The following is a 19,026-nucleotide window of genomic DNA, read 5'->3' on the forward strand; positions in this document are numbered from 1 at the left end:
TGCTAGTTGCTTCTTCTACTAATGAACTTACAGCTAAATCGCCAAAGGTATTGAGATCTATTTTGTGTTTATTTCTATTTAGGTCGTTATTGAAAATCTTTTGGTAACTTATTATCTGAAATTGTATTTATTGTAAGTATTCTACGAAATAGATAGATTGCCTGTCAAAATATTAAGTTTAATCGAGAAATCTATATCATTGTCAGCTCTCTGTCACGTAGACTCTCCACAATACTTGTGTCCATTACCTACTTTGGATAGTGAAAGAAATAAAAATAATATAATATCCTTAAAACTATTTATTAGTCATTAAATTCATCATACAAAATCTCACAGAAATTGGATCACACATTCATACAACATAAAAATTCACATTTTATTTCTACACATATTTTGCCAGAGACCTAGAGCAATTTCCATTATTTTAGACTGTAGATGTAGACGTAAAGGGTTTCTCAAAATGGTCACATAGGAGCGGTCCATATAATTACATAAAAAGGTGGCAATGCCGCCGGTGAATGAGTGTAGCTTCAATGCTCGAATGGACATGTAATGACATGCTAAAAAAATCCACTTGTATTGTAACGTACCTACCTACTCACATATTTATACATGGTCATTCAACACTTCAAGATCGAAAAATTATATTTGCCTACCATGGAAGTCGATAAAAAGGCGGAAGGAATCTCGCTGACTAAAACACTGAAGCACCACAATGACGGCGACATGAGAGTGTGTGGGTGCGACGTGATTGGCGCGCGGCGGCGGACTGACTTACTCTGAGTGTGAATGTGTGTGTCAGGCTCGACGCAACAATGAAATCGACTTACTTTGGGTGACTCACTTTTTAGTTAGCGAGATTCCTTCCGTCTTAATTTCTACTTCCATGCTGCCTACCTTACTCCTGAAAATCTCTAACCATTTCGAGTCACCCCCACTACAACACCTGTATGTATATCCGTCCCTATCAAGTTACGGGCACTTCCTCTCGAGCTGTCCCTTGCCGCCCTCGTCGTACTCCTGAGACGAGATCCACATCTGCTGGAACGAGCCGATGGAAGCCAGAATGGAGCCGCCTGGAAACAGAGGGAAAGTTAGGATGTTGGAAAAACAAAAAAACTGGATACTTAGAGCCCTCGCCCACAGTGACTATTTGTAGCGATGCTGTCGCGCGTTTCGCAGATTCTCGACAGCATCGCTACTAACGCGCTACAGCATCGCGAATGTATCGATGTAAACGCGCGACCGTGTCTTATAACGTTTTCACTATTGCCTTGATCACGTTTGCATCATGACGGTATCGCGATTGAATAGTGGTTACGTGAACCGTGGGCGAGGGCTGTTTTTTTATAAAGGGTGTAATTGTGGAATTAAACCAGGAAGGGTTGTCTGGTTGATATTGTTAGCTGCAGCTACGTACCTATCCAGGAGGCGAACCGTCTCTCCTGCGGCGAGGGCGGCGCGTGCGACTTGAGCCGGTGCGAGGAGGGCGCCCGCGACGACAGCTCTTTGCTGAGCCGCTCCATCCAGCCCTGTAATATAATACATACAGGGTGTAAACATCATGCTACCGTAAGACATAAAAATAATAGAACGGATTTTTTCAGACAGGCTCTTGGAAAGCGTTCTTAAACATTTATTATAATGTCAGCCTCTGGTGTGTTTCACTGCTGGCCATCCACAGACCGCATGAACTGCCCACCGTGTTCGATCCTGTGCCTCTAATCATATTCTATCAACATGTTTTTACGGTGAAGGAAATCATCGTGAGGAAATCTGCACATCTAGATTCGTGATGATTATACCTGTAAGTGCATTGTTCTCATAAAAAAATCTCCACGTGAATAATATATATGGCAAAAAGTGGCTGTCTCGTTTGCAAGTTACCTCTGACAACCCCTTCGGGGGTAAAATCTTGAGAATGCATGCATTTGCTAACAAAAACGTGAAGTATGTATGAAGATGTCTAAAAAAACCTATAAAATGATTTATTTGTTAAAAATATTTCCGCTGCGTTACGACTTTGTAATCGAATGATTAAAAGACAGGTCAAATTAACTCATTATTATGATGTTACACATACCTGCGTGTTGGACACGCCCCCGCAGATGACCACGTTGCCCCACAGCGCGGGCCGCGCGTCCGCGTCGCACGCGCCTGCTGCCGCGCACACTGGAACAAAAACATGTTTTATTGATATGTACATTAATAAAATCAGCCACTACTTATTTGTGCCATAAATTGTTTATTTTCCAAGCTTCAACAAATATTTTTTACAAAATAAGATAGCATCTATCGTCTTACGACGCTTGGAATACTACTATAATATTTTATTATAAATGCGAAAGTTTGTGAGTGTGTATGTTTGTTACCTCTTCACGTCAAAACCGCTGAACCGATTGCAATGATATTTGGTATGGAGTTAGCTGACACCCTGGATTAACACATAGGCTACTTTTTATCCCGGAATTCCCACGGGAAAGCTTTTTACAGCGAAGCGAAGCTCGCGGTAACAGCTAGTCTGCTATATTGTAGTATTTCGCTTCTAATTTGCTTTCGACCAAGTATACCACCTCGCAACACCCTGTATAGTAAGTACCTAGATGCTGCGGTCCCTGGCTGTGGTTGAACATAGTCTATAATAAAGCTACATTTTTGTAGTATTTCGCTTCTAATTTGGTTCATCCGAATGCCGAGCTTAGCCACCCTCTCTTAGTTAACTATACCACGTCACAACACCCTGTATAAGCAGTACCTAAGTGTTGCGGCCCCTGGCTGTGGTCGAACAGGCAGTCGGGCAGCTTGAACCGCTCGGGGCCAAAGTCCTGGTGGTAGCCGCCCGGGAACTCGTAGTGCGCTATTAACTAATACGTGTGTATGTTTGTTACTTCTTAACGTCAAAACGGCTGAACCGATTGCAACGAAATTTGGAATGGAGTTAGCTGACACCCTGGATTAACCCATATTCTAGTTTTTATCCCGGAATTCCCACGGGAAAACTTTTTAAAGCGAAGCTCCACTATTTAGCTCTTTTTTACGTGTGTAAATTTGTTACCTCTTCACGTTAAAACGGCTGAACCGATTGCCATGAAATTTGGTATGGAGTTAGCGTAAACCCTTGATCAACCCATAGGCTACTTTGTATCCCGGAATTCCCACGGGAAAACTTTTTAAGGCGAAGTTTTGCAGGAACAGCTAGTTACGCTCACAAACACTACATTTGCCGCCATTTAGCTCTTATTTTCACCTAGATGCTGTAGTTTTTATATTATATACCTAAGTGTTGCGGCCCCTGGCTGTGGTCGAACAGGCAGTCGGGCAGCTTGAACCGCTCGGGGCCGAAGTCCTGGTGGTAGCCGCCCGGGAACTCGTAGTGCGCGCCCGGCATGGCCGCCGCCACGCGCTCGTCGTACGGACATTCGGACACCTGAGGGAGAAAGATAGATTGTTATGTTATCAACACTTATGCACTGACAGTAAATGAGAGTTGCCTGAAAGGAGGCACGAACATGTTTTATTCCCTGGGGAAAATAGGATGGAAGTGATTGATAGTGAATCTAGACACTAGGTTCTTGCAGCTAGACACTAGGTATTTGCCGCTAAATCCTAGATCCTTGGAACTAAATACTAGACGTTTGCAGCTAGGCACTAGGTTTTTGGAGCTACATACTTCGTTTTTGGACCTATAGGAAGCCTTATTTAGAGGCTCTATCCAACAATAACAGTTATTATAGTTACTTACCTGTGCAATACAGTGGCAGAAGTCCTCGTACTGCCTCTTCAGCATGTACTCGCGCCAGCTGAGCGTCAGCGCGGCCGGGAGCGACTTCAGCGTGTAGCGCGGGCGCTCGCGCTCACGGATTACTTCTTTACTCTGTGGGGGGAAATGGGGGTTAGACTGGGTTTACAGTATAGGTATAACTGTTTCCTGGTTCAGATTATATTTTTTGCTAACTTTAGCATTAAGATTTGAGATATTATTGTTAATCACATTTTCCAATGATAGTGTTTTCTGAATAAATAATTTATTATTATTCCAATTTATTAGTATCATGGTGTAGGTTAGAACATAATTATCATGCTTTGCCATGAGGCGTAGAAAACAGACAGGACTTTAGAGGTAAGAATGAAAATTCTAAAGTCGACTTGTGCTAGGGTGCTAATAGGTGTGATAAGTTTTGCAAGTTTTTCCACCTGCTCATATTATAAACTATTGGACTTCGTCTCCAGTAGGCAAATCGTCGACTGAGATAGCGACGTATCGATTTTGTTAGAATACCGAGTGTTCAGACTTTGCTAGTTTTGCGCACACTACGTAATTTGTAGTTCGCCTAGTAATAGGTGAACAGTTTGCTTACTTACTGAAACTACATATTTCAGTTTAGAATTTCCTAAATCATTTCCTAGATGGCGTTAGTGTGCCGGTGCCTACATCGCGGTATGGTTGTGTTTCAGCTATAGTACGAATCGCAAAATGCCATATAATATCTCTGTACATACATGCTCACGACGTGGTCACCCACGTTTCGCTGATTTTTTTGAATGCCCGATCTTAATCAAATAAGTTAAGGGTTTATTATTATTAATTAATGAATAATGAATGAATATGCATGATGATCATAACATAAGTAAAATAAAAACGCACGTAGAAAAAATATCAAAATGGTAGACAAACTCATACTATCTCGCTCGCCCTACTCGTAAGTATCCACCTTTATTACTTTACTCTTTGATGTCAATGTTCCTTCCTACACCCTGTCAGCGACTGACGCTAGTATTAGGCTTAGGCCGTATACAGAAAGAAAGCTGAAAACTTTCATTACTTTCACGAACCAGCGCTGAGAAAGTAAGTGCTTATAAGTTTCCAGCTTTCTGTACGGCCTAATGTCCACCAATCAGCACTAGGCCAACTTAGTGGACTAGGACCCTACTTTCATTGGAAAGAGAAGAGACCCGTGCCCCAGCAGTGGGGACTGGGCATCTGATGGGTCGCGATGATGATACGGCCTACAGTCGTCAAAATATAATAGGCCCGTTTGGACAGCTCGAAAATGTATGGGATGACAGCTGTTGTCAAATCTAAATCTTAAAATGTCTAAACAATAAGGGTGCGTTGCACCATTTAACTTCAACTATTACAAACGTCAAATCTCTTGAAGATTGATCTCTCTCGTCAAGGGATTTGACGTTTGTAATAGTTAAAGTTAAATGGTGCAACCCACCATAAGTAACTTTTAATTCTACAAAAAATATTTTTTCTTTCAGCCGTTAAAAATAAGCCAGTTTATGTGTCTTTTTATGTATTTCATCAACTAAATCAAGAGTAAACAGCAAAATTGTGTAGCTGTCCAAACGGGCCTATTATATTTCGACGACTGTAATATATGACAAGTCGATACACTAACTTGAACTGACTGACTCACACGGGTATTGTACTCAATACTCAATCATTTATGTGTATGTGTATACCTGTATACTGTAGATGGGCAGCATCTGTATGTGCAGTGAGTTCAGCAGCTGCTTGGCGGCGTTCGCGAGGTGGTCGCCGCCTATTGGGGACCGCGCCGCCGCGTGCGTTAGTGCGTATCTAAGGGATAAAGAGAACACAATACATTACTTAATTTACTGATATACAGCGAAAAGGGCCCTATACTGGCAGGCTTGGATTTGTCCCATGCTAATTCTACTTCCTACAAATATTATAAATGTGATAGGTAGTTTGTAAGTACAACGTTTCGAATTCACTGCAAATAATGACCTACGCATCGGGAAGGCATAACAAGGGATTTTAATTTTTACTAATGGACATTCAACCGTAATATCACCTAATCTCACGCTAGAAAGCCAGTAGACGACCTAGGTCACTTATGACTTCCGAAGAGACCCCGGAGATCCGAGAGATTCAAAGGGTTAAGAGTACTGTATCTATCTATCTAACTACATATCCTCTAATATTATAAAGAAAGCGAAAGTTTCTGAGTATGTGTGTATGATTGTTACTTCTTCAAGTCAAAAAGGCTGAACCAATTGTAATGAAATTACCCTACACCCTGGATTAACACATAGGCTACTTTTTATCGCGGAATTAAAGTAAATTAAGTCTGAATTCAAACGGGAAAACTTTTTAAGGTGAAGCGAAGCTCGCGGGTAATGCTATGCGGCTAGTTGAAAGTGCTTACCCGTCAATGACGGGCACGGCGGAGGTCTGCCCGGCGCCCGCGTCCACCACCAGCGCCGTCGACTTGCCGTTCGCGAAGGCGGCCAGTACCGCGCTCTGAGGGAGTAGGAGAGAGATGTTTAGAGGTTAATTCAGTGCTAAGTAATAGCAAAAACTGTGCTTGCATGAAAATCATGAATGACTGATTAAAACAGTCATCACATGACCAATCAGAACTTTAGAACCCTTTCGTTCAGATGCATTCTACCCTGGGCTTAGTGCCTGATTAGGATTCCTCTACCAAAATATATATTTGGTAAAAAGCGCCTTGTACAGTCAGCTTCATAAGTAGCTATAATATACACTTTTAATATCGCAACTTTTATAATATACACTTTTAATATCGCAACTTTTAAAGCTCCTCCTCAAGCAAGAAGACACCACAATACCTTGACGAGGAAGAATGCCGGTGCCTTGTACTTCTCGAACAGCAGTTCGGCCAGCTTCTCCCGAGTGCCGCGCGAGGCCCAGACTGCTTCGGTGAACAGGGCTGGGTGGTGCTCGGAGGGCGAGCGGATCACCTGCGATACAGAGAAACATAATATGTTATTAGCTGTACAATTTACTAGCTTTATACAAACTTAATGTTATGTGTAAATAAGGATTGTTTCCGTGAAACAATAGAATGGAATAAAAAAATATTTCAGACTACGTCCATAAAACATTGCAACAAAACATAACACATAAAACAAACAAGTACAAACATACAAATGCAGTAAATACTTAATACTAACAAAGACTAATCTAATGTTGACAACACACATTACAAATAACTATACGTTAACACACATAATAAATGAAATATACAAGTAATTAGATACAAATCCTACTGCCACACCCCCCCTCAATAAATAAATAACAGCAAAAAGTCAGATGGTTTTGAATGACAATAGTGATAATTTTGTTAAAATTATGGGTTATATTTGTTTTGAAAGCTGCTATTGCTGCTGGTTAGCTTTAGTATAAATGGCTGTATGAATTTGGCATAAAAGGTAGCTTATTTGATTCTCTCCTTGTATCTACATATACCTACATAATATGTTACTATGGTTATGAGCTGCCTTACTAGTCTATATACATCCCATAATAATGGGTCAAAATTTTAGATACATTTGAGTACCTATCAAAATTCGGACTTTGGCACTTATAATACTAGTTTGCTAAGCTTAAATAATACACACCTTGGCATAACAATAATCAAGCATCTTCTCGAACAGGTCCCAGTTGTCGATCTGTCCGTCCTTCATGTACGAGTGGACCTCCATGTTGGGCCGCGGTACGTGCAGTGCGGTCACATCAATGTAGTGCCGGATGTCGCCGCCCGCCTTCGTACCTGGGAGTGAAGGAGAACATTATGTATGGAGTTCACATTCGCGAGCCTCTTCGAGTGACTACTATCTACTACCTCAGCTTTTACTACATCCACGCTTGCTATTCCAGTTTGCTGAGGTTAAATTAGTGGGATATATACAACATAGCAGTTCCCGCGCGCTTTGCTTTGCCTTAAAAAGTTTTCCCGTGTGAATTCCGGGATAAAAAGTAGCCTATGTTCTTTCCCAGGGTCTAGACCGTATGTATACCAAATTTCATTCAAATCCGTTCAGTAGTTTTGGCGTGAAAGAGTAACAGACAGACAGACACAGTTACTTTCGCATTTATAATATTAGTTAGGATAAAGATCCACTTGAGAAAGCCAGATACAGGAGCTTAACCTCACTCAGAATAGAATAGATATACTTACCTAATAGTGACCACTTTAAGGCACTTATAGTATACAGGAGGGTTTTGTTATTCACAAACCCTAGACCAGCTCCAGTGTTTATCAATATCACAATAAGCAGAAGAAGTGGGATGTTTGTTCGGATTAATTTGTGTGCCATACAAATAAATCTTGTCTTATTGTATCTCCTGGACAGATTAGCAAATGTACTAAGTTAGGCAGACGTAAATGACTGGCCTTCACTGCCCAATGTTCTTTTATCACCCAATGTAATGGTAAAAACAGTGTTACAACAACGACGCGGCGTCGGCGTCTTAACCAAAAAATGCACCATCACTTTTGGTGGGAAACTGGAAAACCACGTACCGGTCTGAGTGACGTTCCCATCCTGTGTCTTCTCCTCAGCCTCAGGGATGTGTGTGGCGGGCCCCACGCCCACCACCGCCGGGATATCGGCCTTCGGAGTGTCTTCTTGGGCATAACCAACACGCAACGAGTGATGCCCAGGGTCGAACACTAAAGCGCCTATCTCGTCGCCGCCATACAGCATGCCGTTTGGCGCACTCATTTTAACGTTTTAAACTCAATAATTAGATGTTAAATAGTTAAAAACACAAAGAAACGAGGTGAAAACGCTTGCGGTGCGCGGTGTTTTGGCTTTGCGTTTTTTGGGTGTTTGACAAGTTTGACAGTTCGATTGTCAAATTGATTGCGTTTCGTTTTTGTATTGGTAAGTTCGATTTCTACCATAAAGGTACGATTATCATTTATTTACTCAATACTCGTTTAATAATACCAACATTTATTGTTAACTTAATACCATTCGACTACAATCTGACTAGTTAACGATTAAATCGTATTAACATCTAGTGTAAACTCTTGTATAGGTATATCAAAGTGTAAACTAAACCATACCGTCACAATCACACCATAGACAAAATGCATAGAACAGAGGACGTAACATTATACGCTTTCAGTATTTGTATATTTGTCTATTTATTTCCATTAGGCTTAAACTATGAATGATGGTAGCATGTGTACGGTTGTTGATTTGTTGACTGCATGATGATCACAAAGCAAAACTTATATATACATTATTTACCACTAAGCGGTATTACTTTGCAAGAGCGTACCGTATAGCAAAAGTAGATTTTAGGTCTTTCTATATTATAGACATAACTTTTGTATTTTACTTGCAGTTTTTTTTTACATTTAACTACTAAGACACACAAGAAATACCCTTTGTATTATGAAAACATGTGCATTACCTACGTGTGGATTATAGGTAATGGTACCTAGTAAAGCTTAATGCATATTTGTAGAATAAAAAAATAAAATTCGTTTTCCGATTAATCACATTTATGATTTATTTCTCCAGAGTGTAGTTACATAAAATATCAATACAAGAGACACATTTTGACTATTTACTGCTACATAACACCAACACTAACTAATAACATCCAAGTACATCCAATACATAATATTAACTTTGACATCCATGAAAAGGCAGGCATAGGCATACATATAGGTACATAACGTACCAAATGTTAGTGTCACGAGAAATAAGTTACGCTTGTGCGTGTAACTTTCCGTACGAAATGCCTAAAACGGTACATAGTTAATTATAAAAAGATTCATTATTATAGGAACCATAAAATGTCATAAGAAACTGCAGAAGTTACTAAATTGCTGCTCAAACATAGTTAAGTTCATAAATAAATGTATACTGTAGTGGTATAAAATTTTAAAATTGATATTAGATACCTACATACATAAGAATATTATAACGTGCTAACACCAAAATGGAGTAAAATTACTACTTCCTGTATTGTATGTAAGTATATCTATTTTTAGATAAATCGATGAATTAACTGTTGGTTGTATTCTATTCACCCGTATTTTTTCACAACTCAAATGAAACCTCATTAATATTTTTTATTTCTGCATTTTGTTAAAATTGGATGAGTATTACATAATCAAAAACGTACACAACAATGATTATGAGGCTGATAATGAAGGCACAAATATTTAGGTATGTAGGTACTTACTATTGGGTACCTAAAGGTATCTACTTAAAATTACAATCGGATACAATGGGGACTACCGTTTTTTTGCTCACCAGTTGGCGCCACTGTCGACTGAGGTAAAGAGGTACCATAGCTGTCAAATTTATCAAAGGCGACTTTATCAAATTGGCGCCAAATAAAGTTTTTAAATCTTGAATCTTATAAGCTTATTAATTATAAAATAACTATCATCATATCGAGTTACTATGCCGCAATGTTGTTCAGATCCGTTATATTGGGAAAGAAAAGGAGGACATATGTTACCAAGTGATAAAACTGTTCTAAAACAGTGGCTTGTGAAATAATTATTATCCGATAATCTCGTGTTTGTGAAAATCATTATAACCAATTTCAGAAAGAACATAATGTAAATAAGGATTAGGCATTTAATAAATACACTAAAAATAAAAGAATTACACACTGATTTAACTTTTATTTATCCTCTCCGTTTAAACACACTGCTATACAAAAAATATAACACATTAGTAATCCACACAATGAATGCTGGTTGAGTTGTTAGTTGAAACTTAATAATGGTAGTATAGTATACTAAGTATTCTATTATTTGTGGGGGTGTCAGTACCTGCACCTGGCTCACTCGAATGGAGCCTTTGTCCATGTCCGCCTTAAGGTCTAAACTCCACTCCTAAGCTTGGACCATTTCCTACCACACTGGTCCTCTGCAGGTTGGTGGGTTCGAAAATCTAGATATGCAGGTTTTATCACGATGTTTTCATTCACCGTAAGAGCGATGGTATGTACGGTGGCCTGCGCCTAAAAGTATACAGGCGGCGATTTTAAAATAGCGATCTCAAGCTCACATGCTGCTCAAGCACATCCACATAAACACCACTGCTACACACATCACACACAACACATCCCCGGATTTATAACAGATGTAGCTGGTCCCTTCATCATCAGGGATCGCTATTTTAAAAACTCCGCCTGTATACTTTTAGGCGCAGGCCACCGTACACTGTACATAAATTCCAAAGTAGTTACTCATTGGTGACAATATCTAGATCTGGAGTTTCATTTTTAGTGTTTACACTGCTATACAAAGTTTCTTAAGGCCACTCAACAGTATACACTGAATCATTTTGTTGTATGATGCTGTCCTCTACGTTAACAACCAAGTTACTGTTACGGTCATAGTCTTGGTGTCTGTAAAAAGCAAAAACATAGCTGTTACCTAAGCAAACAAGCATACATTTCGTAAAAAATAAGTTTGTAAACAGTAAACAAACTAACCTCTGAATTAGCTGCTCTTTGAGACCGCTTATTTATGCGCCTCTTTTCCTTAATTCAGCTTTCAAAGCGTGCACATTCATCGATAAATAATCCATATTTGCGATAATTTCGCGAAAAGAGATCACTTTTCAACAGGGAAATGAACGAAAATATAATTTATCACGAAGCCCGCCAAACAAATTATATGAAAAGTAAAATGTCACTTAACCTCAGTCGACACCAGCGCCCCTAGCGGCAAATTCACACGCGTTACTCCCCATTCCATTTATATGTTATACCTATTATCATAAGAACAGCAATTGTTTGAAAGAACTAAGATTTGAATAGTTCAAATACAATGTACAGTCAGCTGCATAAGTAGCTGTAGACTTTTTTGCCTCGTCAAGCTCACAAACTGACTATTTAAACATTGACAGATTGTTATGTAGCTAGTTTGACAAGGAACAAAAGTGTATAGCTACTTATGCACCTGACTGTACGTATAATTATCTTGATTTGTGCCTTCGGGATCTGCGTCATTCCTATTCGCTTACTAGATGACGTTGGCTAGCACTAAAACTAACACACATTTTATAAATAATAATTAGGTAGATAATTAGAGTAATAATTTACACAGAAAAGTGGAAATAGAATCAGTCTTCATGGATCATTCGAGAGGCCATTTTTCATTACCCAAATCTTTTAATTGGTCATTAAAATAAAGAAAAAAATAGTCTTATTCATTAAAATGTATGGCTTTAGTGTCGTGCAGGAGGCAGCCGTCCTCGGCATGAGCTGGCAGTTGGCACGAAGTCGATGGCGTGACACAGGACCGGACAGAGTGGAAATCTATACTTAGTCCTATGTCCCTGATTAGGGATCCCAGGACCTGAAGATGATGATGGCTTTAGTTTGCCAAGTGAAATATATGTCCGACTTTTTCCATTCTGTATTTTTTTTACTAACCGCCTGTTAAATGCAATTCAAAAGTTCGGCAATGTGCTTTATTTTGCAACAGTCTGCACTTGAAATCATCGGGAGTACATGCAGTGCCAAATATAACAATATGTAGACAGCTCTATTGGCTGATGAAGATTCTGACTGACAGATAAAACGATATATTTGGTCGGAATTTCAAAGTTATTTCCACCTTAAGTCACATTTTTTTTAAATATTACTCATCCTATTACTAATGACATGCTCTTTAGCCAATGAAGAAAGATGGCATGATCAGACAGGTAAATTGGTAGTAAAATAGACACGTATACTTGTGTCATTTGCCCCACAGGGGATACAGGATTTCACATCAATAGATACAATCCTTTTCAAAACTACAAATACTATCTAAATTGACGAGACTTTTAAATCTTAGGTAGGTACAATTTAAGTAACATCCTCTGATGTAGTCTGATGCAGTTATAATGGTGACGATGGCCTTCTCAGTGATTAACAAGACTTATTTTTCATAACGATGGAGCCATTTTAAACAATCTTCAAAATTGGAATTGAAAAATATTTGTGTAAACTGAAAGGATTTGGAAGCATATAGGTAATAATTAGTATACAGATTTACCTATACAAGTATATTAAACTGAGTATATCTTTAGACAATCAGTACCTAGGTATACATCCTAAAGTCTACCACATTTATAGGTATAAGTACGTAATAAAACTACAAGAATTAATAGTGTTAAAGTGTAGGTAGAAAAGTGAATTTCACATTATTCATCAGTCCATTATCGCTATCGCTCTAGAAAAATTTAAAAGGGATGTAGCTATACACAGTATAAATTCACAATTTTAAGTGTATGTCAACACTAACTCATGACATTTTCATACATTATGGGTAGTTTTTAAATCAGCGGAAAACAGAACCTGAGAGAAAAAAATTACCATATTAAATGTGTTTTTAAATTGCGTAATATCAAAAAATCATATTAAAAATGAGCTCGGTATTAAAATCCGTAAGTATATTATTGTATTATTTTTATAACTAAATATAGTAAGTATACTAAATCAAACTACCTATATCATACCTAAAACCAAAATAATTTAAGTATGTTGTATCGTACAAAATTCTATTGTGAGAGGCCATTTTTACCAAAACTTCAATAATTAATGACGTCGTATATTCAGCCAACCACATTCAAAACAGAGTCTGCAATAGACAAATCAGCTTCAGCCATTCACACGCGACATTGCAAACGTGCTTGACCACTAACCGGTAGTGCAGAGAAAAATCCCTTTCAGCCAAAGGCGTTTAAAAATCTCCAAAATGATACACGTCAGGTTTACTGCACACAGCATCCAACGGTGATGGCGTTGAACAGAGGCGCAGCCCCCATGCCCCCATCTCCATCAGTGACCTCAGCTAAGTACTTGGCGCGTCGGCAGTCGTTACATGTACAGATATCGGTGAGCGTGCAGAGGCCGCGAGATGTGGCGATCGCCTCCCATTTGATCTGCTCATCGAGCGGGCATCTTCTGCTGAGGAGGTTCTGAAAATTTGAAAAAATATATTTATTCTCTTATGCTGCTGAGCTCTCCCTTTTCTAAAATGTAGGTATCCGTAAGGATTTAGAATTGCGCATTGTGGTAAATGATGTGGTTTTGAACTTGAATGAAAGATGATCAACACTACACTATGGATTATGGACAGTATATTTGTTTAACGTCGCTTTAACGTAGCGTAATATTTAGTACCACACTGATAGGGAAAGGCCTTCCTATACTTGTTACACATGTATGATTTCAGCTATGTGACGATATCGTTAAGTAGTTTAGCAAAAAACTCACCTCCATAACTTCAACGTTACTAGCTTGCCACATATCGAAATCCCTCATCTGCTGCTCCTCTTTCGACCTGCTTTTCTTCGGCCTCTTCAACGCGCTGCAGTGTATCGACAGGTCTTCACTGGGAGCCATAGACAACTCGTCGAACTGCAAGGAGTTTGCATCAGCGGAGGTTGAGGCGCCATCGTCGAGGTCTAAATTCAACATGGCGGGGTGAATGTCATCTTCGAGCTGTAATGTTTCGTCGAGGAAGTCTTCGGCGAAGGTGGATGTGGAGGTGGCGTCGGTGGCCGAGTCGTTCTGCAGCTCCTGGTAGTTGATCTGGGAAATGAACTGAGAGTAGAGACTTGTGAGGGCATTGGTTAGTTTTCACAACTATAAATCTAATCTGGAGGAGAATGCTATTAGCATTAAGTTCGCCTAGTTTTGTAATAATTTTAATAATAATAATAATAAATCCATCTACTTTTATTTGCAATGTATTAAAAAATGAATATAAATATCAATGGTCAATGATTTCAAAAGGAAGGATAGGACCTTCAGAACATTTTACTCAAACCTTCTTCATACAAGCAAAATAACTGTCATCTTTCATAATTTGTTTGAACTATGTCAGTGCCTAGCAACTATCTTGACGACGTAACCTTGTACGTGCGTTAATAATTTACCATCCCGGACATTGTTTTATTATTTACAGGCGCCATATCAATAATTTAAGACAAATCCAACTACTAAAATTAAAACTGTTTTGGGCTGTAGTCCTGTAGAGCGTCCCGTACAAATGGACTAAAAATCACGCTCCAAAAGGTAAGTGTGTGCAACAAGAAAATGTTCTCGGAGGATAGTCAACAAAAAATGACGTCTGCACAAGGTTACAGCGCGCGGCCATTGTAGACTTTGGTAGTAAAATAATTATCACTTTATAATGTGTTTATTACTTAATTTAATGGTAATTACCGATGATACGATATTCGATGTTTCTTTTTGACCTTCGTATAATGATTTTTGCAGCCTTTCACAACACAACTACATATTTATCACAAGATTCACAAGACCATCTCTCGGCCACAGACAACTGTCGACTGAGGAGCGTTGGCCCTAAAATTACGATTTTAGGGCCAACGCGCGGGTGCCATTTTTTTGAGTGGGAGGCCCTGTCCTTACGCTAGTAATATATATGTCAATGTCAATGGTATTTTTGTATTTGTAAATAAGAGGTTTAATGCGTTTTATGCGTCATAACTGTACGTTTAATGCAACGAGATAGAATCGTGATTAGCGCAGGAGCGCTGAAACTTCACATTTCGCGAGCCTCTTGGGTCTTTTACACTAGTTGTTACTATAATCAATATTATTATTTTTTAATTTTAATTATTAATCAATTGGTATATTTAATAATTTTTTAACATTTATAATCGTAGGTCATTACGTTCTAAGTCTTTTATTTTTTTTCTCATGCTATTTACTGTAGGCACTAACACTAATCTTAAACTGCCAAAGAAAATAAAATAAATAAGGATTTTACCTGTGTTTCACCTATGCTGTCCCCACTGGCCCTCCGGAGAGCCAACGCATTTTGATTGCAATCCTATAAAATAAGAGAAAATATCTTGTAGAAAATTTTCTTGAATCACAAGAAATAAAATCGAGTAGTCCTGAACCTCTTTTATAGCTTTCTCGTTTTTATTACCTTTCAGACGCGATGGTCATTTCGGCCCAGAATAGTGCACACGGCGATTGCGAGTCTATTTGTAGTTGGTCTGAGTTTCGGCCAGTGATAAAACCCAAAATAAGAACATAGGAGTACTTACTACAGTAGATCCTACTTACCCTTGGTTTAATTTAAACTAGAATTTGGGGAAGTCTCGGCATTATTAAAGGTAGGTAAGTACCTAAATAACTAGTTACCTTAGCTTCCACCTTTCGGCATCGTACGCAACGGACGCATCGCATTTAGTATTCTTTCCATAGAAATTCACACAAGTGCGTCCACTTCATCGACATTGTCTAGTTGTCTACGCCGTTTCTCCATACATTTATGAAAATCTACTTGGTGCGATACGTAAGATACCTACCTATACAACAGCATGGACAGTTACCTCAAACTGCCACCACGCCGCTAACTCCGTCGGCCTTAAAATGCTTCAACCATCAGTTTATACTCGATACCACACACACAAAGCTTTATTTCCCACCCAACTGACCTGATCATCTCCCTGTAGCCCCCTGAAGGCCGCCATCTCCATCTCCGCCAGTTCTTCAGGCGTCGTGCGGCTCGTCGACGGTATGGGCGAGCCTGGGGTCGCCACTGCGGACAAACATATACTTATTATACTTCATCATCATCATCGCCATCGTACCTCCAGTTTGGAAAAAGGGAAGAAAAAAACTTTATTTGACATTGATAGCAATATAATTATAATACCGTAAAACGTAAGGGGTGTTAAGGGTTTTTTTTCTCTTATTACTTAACATAAGACCGTTAAACAATAAATAATTCCTCTATTACTTAATACCTACCAAATTCCTTAAAAGACAACATGAATAAAAATAACATAAAATATAAATTAAAAGATCATTATCTATAGCTGAACATAAAAGAGTAGAGAATAATTGAGGGCGTGGCAATCTAAGAAAGTGGCCACACTATTATAGTATTGAAAACGGACAAAAGTATCACGATACTTTAGCAGAAAAAATCAAAACGAGAAATGTTTCAAATATTTATTAATTATAAAATGCCACTTTTTGGGGAGGTTTATGTTAAGAGAAGAAATTAGTAGGGGAGAGGGGGGCAGTCTTGAATGAATTTCATTAAATCAAATCAACTGTAACTTTTATTTCATTGTGTATTTCAAAATGTTTTTTTGCACTGAAACACGTGTTGGTTATCCCATTATGTAATTACTATAGGAGAAAAGGGTTCTACCTTTTTTGGCATAAGATTTATTTGCCTAATCTCGTATTGCATAGTAACGTTTGGTCAAAGTCTCGTTACGCCGAAAATCGTATGGCATAAATCTCGTTTAGTAAAAAGTTATTTCGCATAACATTGTTTAGCCTAATAATGGTATGGCCAAATCTTGAATAGCCTAATAATGCTATGGCATAGGTTTATACAAAGTAATAATATTCGTTTGGCTTTAACTTTGACGGAGCGTCTCCCTACATAGCGCAAACTGGTGCCTTGTATTGTTTCCGCTGTTTGGAAAACGCTCCGCTCCGCTCCGCTCCGCTTCGCTGCGCTCCGCTTTGGTTTTGATGAACATGTGCACCTAACACGCTCCTCCTCGCTCTGCTCGTCGTCGCACCTATTTTTAGGTTTCGATCTCATGGGGTTTGTAATAATTATTTTGGTCGTTAACTTTCGATTTTTTGATCATACAATATCGTGATTTTCGGGATGTAGGAGAAAAATACCACAATTTGTACATTTACTAGGTACATACTTAATATATTATTTATTAAGATAACATTACGAGAAACAAGATTATACATAGGTATAGACGAACATAAATTTGAGCAAACGAAACTTAGGTGTTTAAAGATTGTGCCTAAAGAGTTTTAGACGAAACGAGCCTTATGCCACATAAGTCTTGGCAAAGTGATGGTTCGGCCAAAAAAGTTTAGACCATACAAGTTATGCGAAATGAGTTTTGGTCAATAAAGATTATGCGAGATGAGCGGAACCCGAGAAAAGTGATAGTATCACACATCGATATTTTATTACAGTTTTTTCTTGCTCAGGAAAAAGTTCAAATGTGCCTCGGCAATTCTTCTAAAACTGTGTTTACCGATTTTCCTGCAACAAATTTTAATTGGTCAGAAAAGCAGTGACTTGCAAATTATTATGTCTGGGGAATTTATACCGACTCTTCTTACACATATTTTTACAATAGTTACTCTAACACGGAGAGACCGACACACATAGACACCTACAGCTGTAAAACTTATCGATACCCTTTTTGAGTCGGGGGTTAGTAAAAAAGTATGTAGACCTGATGTTTTAACAACATTAGCATCCAGACCCTGATGTCATGTAACGTTTGACACTAGTATTTTCTAACCTCTATAAGAATAACAAATACACATTGAAAGGCATTCTATTACATCAAAATAGTACCTTTTTACAAGAAATATAAGCAATATATGTTAATGGTTAGAAATTAAGTACCTACTCACCAGTATAAAACGCTGCTCTTTCATAAACATCGTATATATTGACTAATACTTACTTCTCCAGCCTCATTCTCCGCCAAACATCGTAGGTAAACGCTGTAAATCATCTGTCTAGCTTCGTTGCGAATGGTTTTATTCATTTTCACTTCGTGAACAAACTCAACAATCCACAAAACTCCAAAATTAAGCAAAATTCGATTTGTTTATACAGGAACAGGGCGAGTTTGACATTCAAACCATAGAAACAGACCACAAATCACAAGTTTTTTTTTATTGCCAGGTTTAAATCTGTTTAGTTCCAAAAACATTAATCTCTACTCTTTTGTGTTCAGCTATATCTATCTACCTACATCGCTATTAATTAGTAAATAATATGTATACCTGCCATGTAATATACAGGGTGTAACACCTGACTACAATGTGCTAATACATAAATACTACAACGAAGGGGAGGAGCATACTTTGAAGGTTATAAAATATTTGGATAATAACCAATATTTTGTGTTTTATTGATGTAATCCCGATACTTTTTACACAGAATGTATATGTCGCAGGCAGTTGAGTTGCGCCAGCCAATGAACTCGCTAGTGATTCAACCAAAAAGGAGATTCAACCAGATGCCTGCGACATATATATCGCTCTTACTGCTTACTAAACAATTTTTGCAACACCCCAGTAGAAGTAGGTAAATCTTAAGCCTGTTGATCTTAATAGTCCAATAAGTACAACAAAGTGTGGTTTATCAATTCCAAAATTGCTTTATCACGGTGTTCAAACTATTTGATAACATAATTCTTACGAAACTGGGCGGATATATCATT

General features: G+C 38.5%; 2 protein-coding genes across 13 annotated transcripts in view; both read right to left on the reverse strand.

Moving 5' to 3' along the window:
- Positions 1 to 598: 598 nt before the first annotated feature.
- On the reverse strand, positions 599 to 8,612 carry LOC105381461 (actin-like protein 6A). The gene is made up of 11 exons (XM_048621615.1): positions 8,304 to 8,612; positions 7,399 to 7,550; positions 6,607 to 6,738; positions 6,180 to 6,274; positions 5,470 to 5,587; positions 3,743 to 3,874; positions 3,293 to 3,427; positions 2,600 to 2,615; positions 2,084 to 2,172; positions 1,421 to 1,532; positions 599 to 1,076 (listed from the first exon to the last, which is right to left on the reverse strand). Exons 1-11 carry the CDS (start codon positions 8,503 to 8,505, stop codon positions 973 to 975), a joined length of 1,287 nt encoding a protein of 428 aa, XP_048477572.1. The 5' UTR covers positions 8,506 to 8,612; the 3' UTR covers positions 599 to 972.
- Positions 8,613 to 12,417: 3,805 nt separating this feature from the next.
- LOC105389906 (beta-1,3-galactosyltransferase 5) overlaps positions 12,418 to 19,026 on the reverse strand; it is a 41,634-nt gene continuing 35,025 nt past the window's right edge. For 5 of the 12 annotated variants that reach the window (XM_048633622.1, XM_048621536.1, XM_048633644.1 and 2 more), the window contains 4 exons: positions 16,222 to 16,334; positions 15,552 to 15,614; positions 14,030 to 14,359; positions 12,418 to 13,731 (listed from right to left, as the gene is read on the reverse strand). In XM_048633622.1, the coding sequence (XP_048489579.1) occupies positions 13,525 to 13,731; positions 14,030 to 14,359; positions 15,552 to 15,614; positions 16,222 to 16,334 (713 nt within the window). In that variant the 3' untranslated portion in view covers positions 12,418 to 13,524. Of the gene's footprint in view, positions 13,732 to 14,029; positions 14,360 to 15,551; positions 15,615 to 16,221; positions 16,335 to 18,857; positions 18,996 to 19,026 lie in introns of those variants that run through there. The other 7 variants (XM_038113323.2, XM_038113352.2, XM_038113334.2 and 4 more) reach the window with 4 other exon arrangements.

This window comes from Plutella xylostella, chromosome 2, assembly GCF_932276165.1.
Source record: "Plutella xylostella chromosome 2, ilPluXylo3.1, whole genome shotgun sequence".
Taxonomy (NCBI): Eukaryota; Metazoa; Arthropoda; class Insecta; order Lepidoptera; family Plutellidae; genus Plutella; species Plutella xylostella.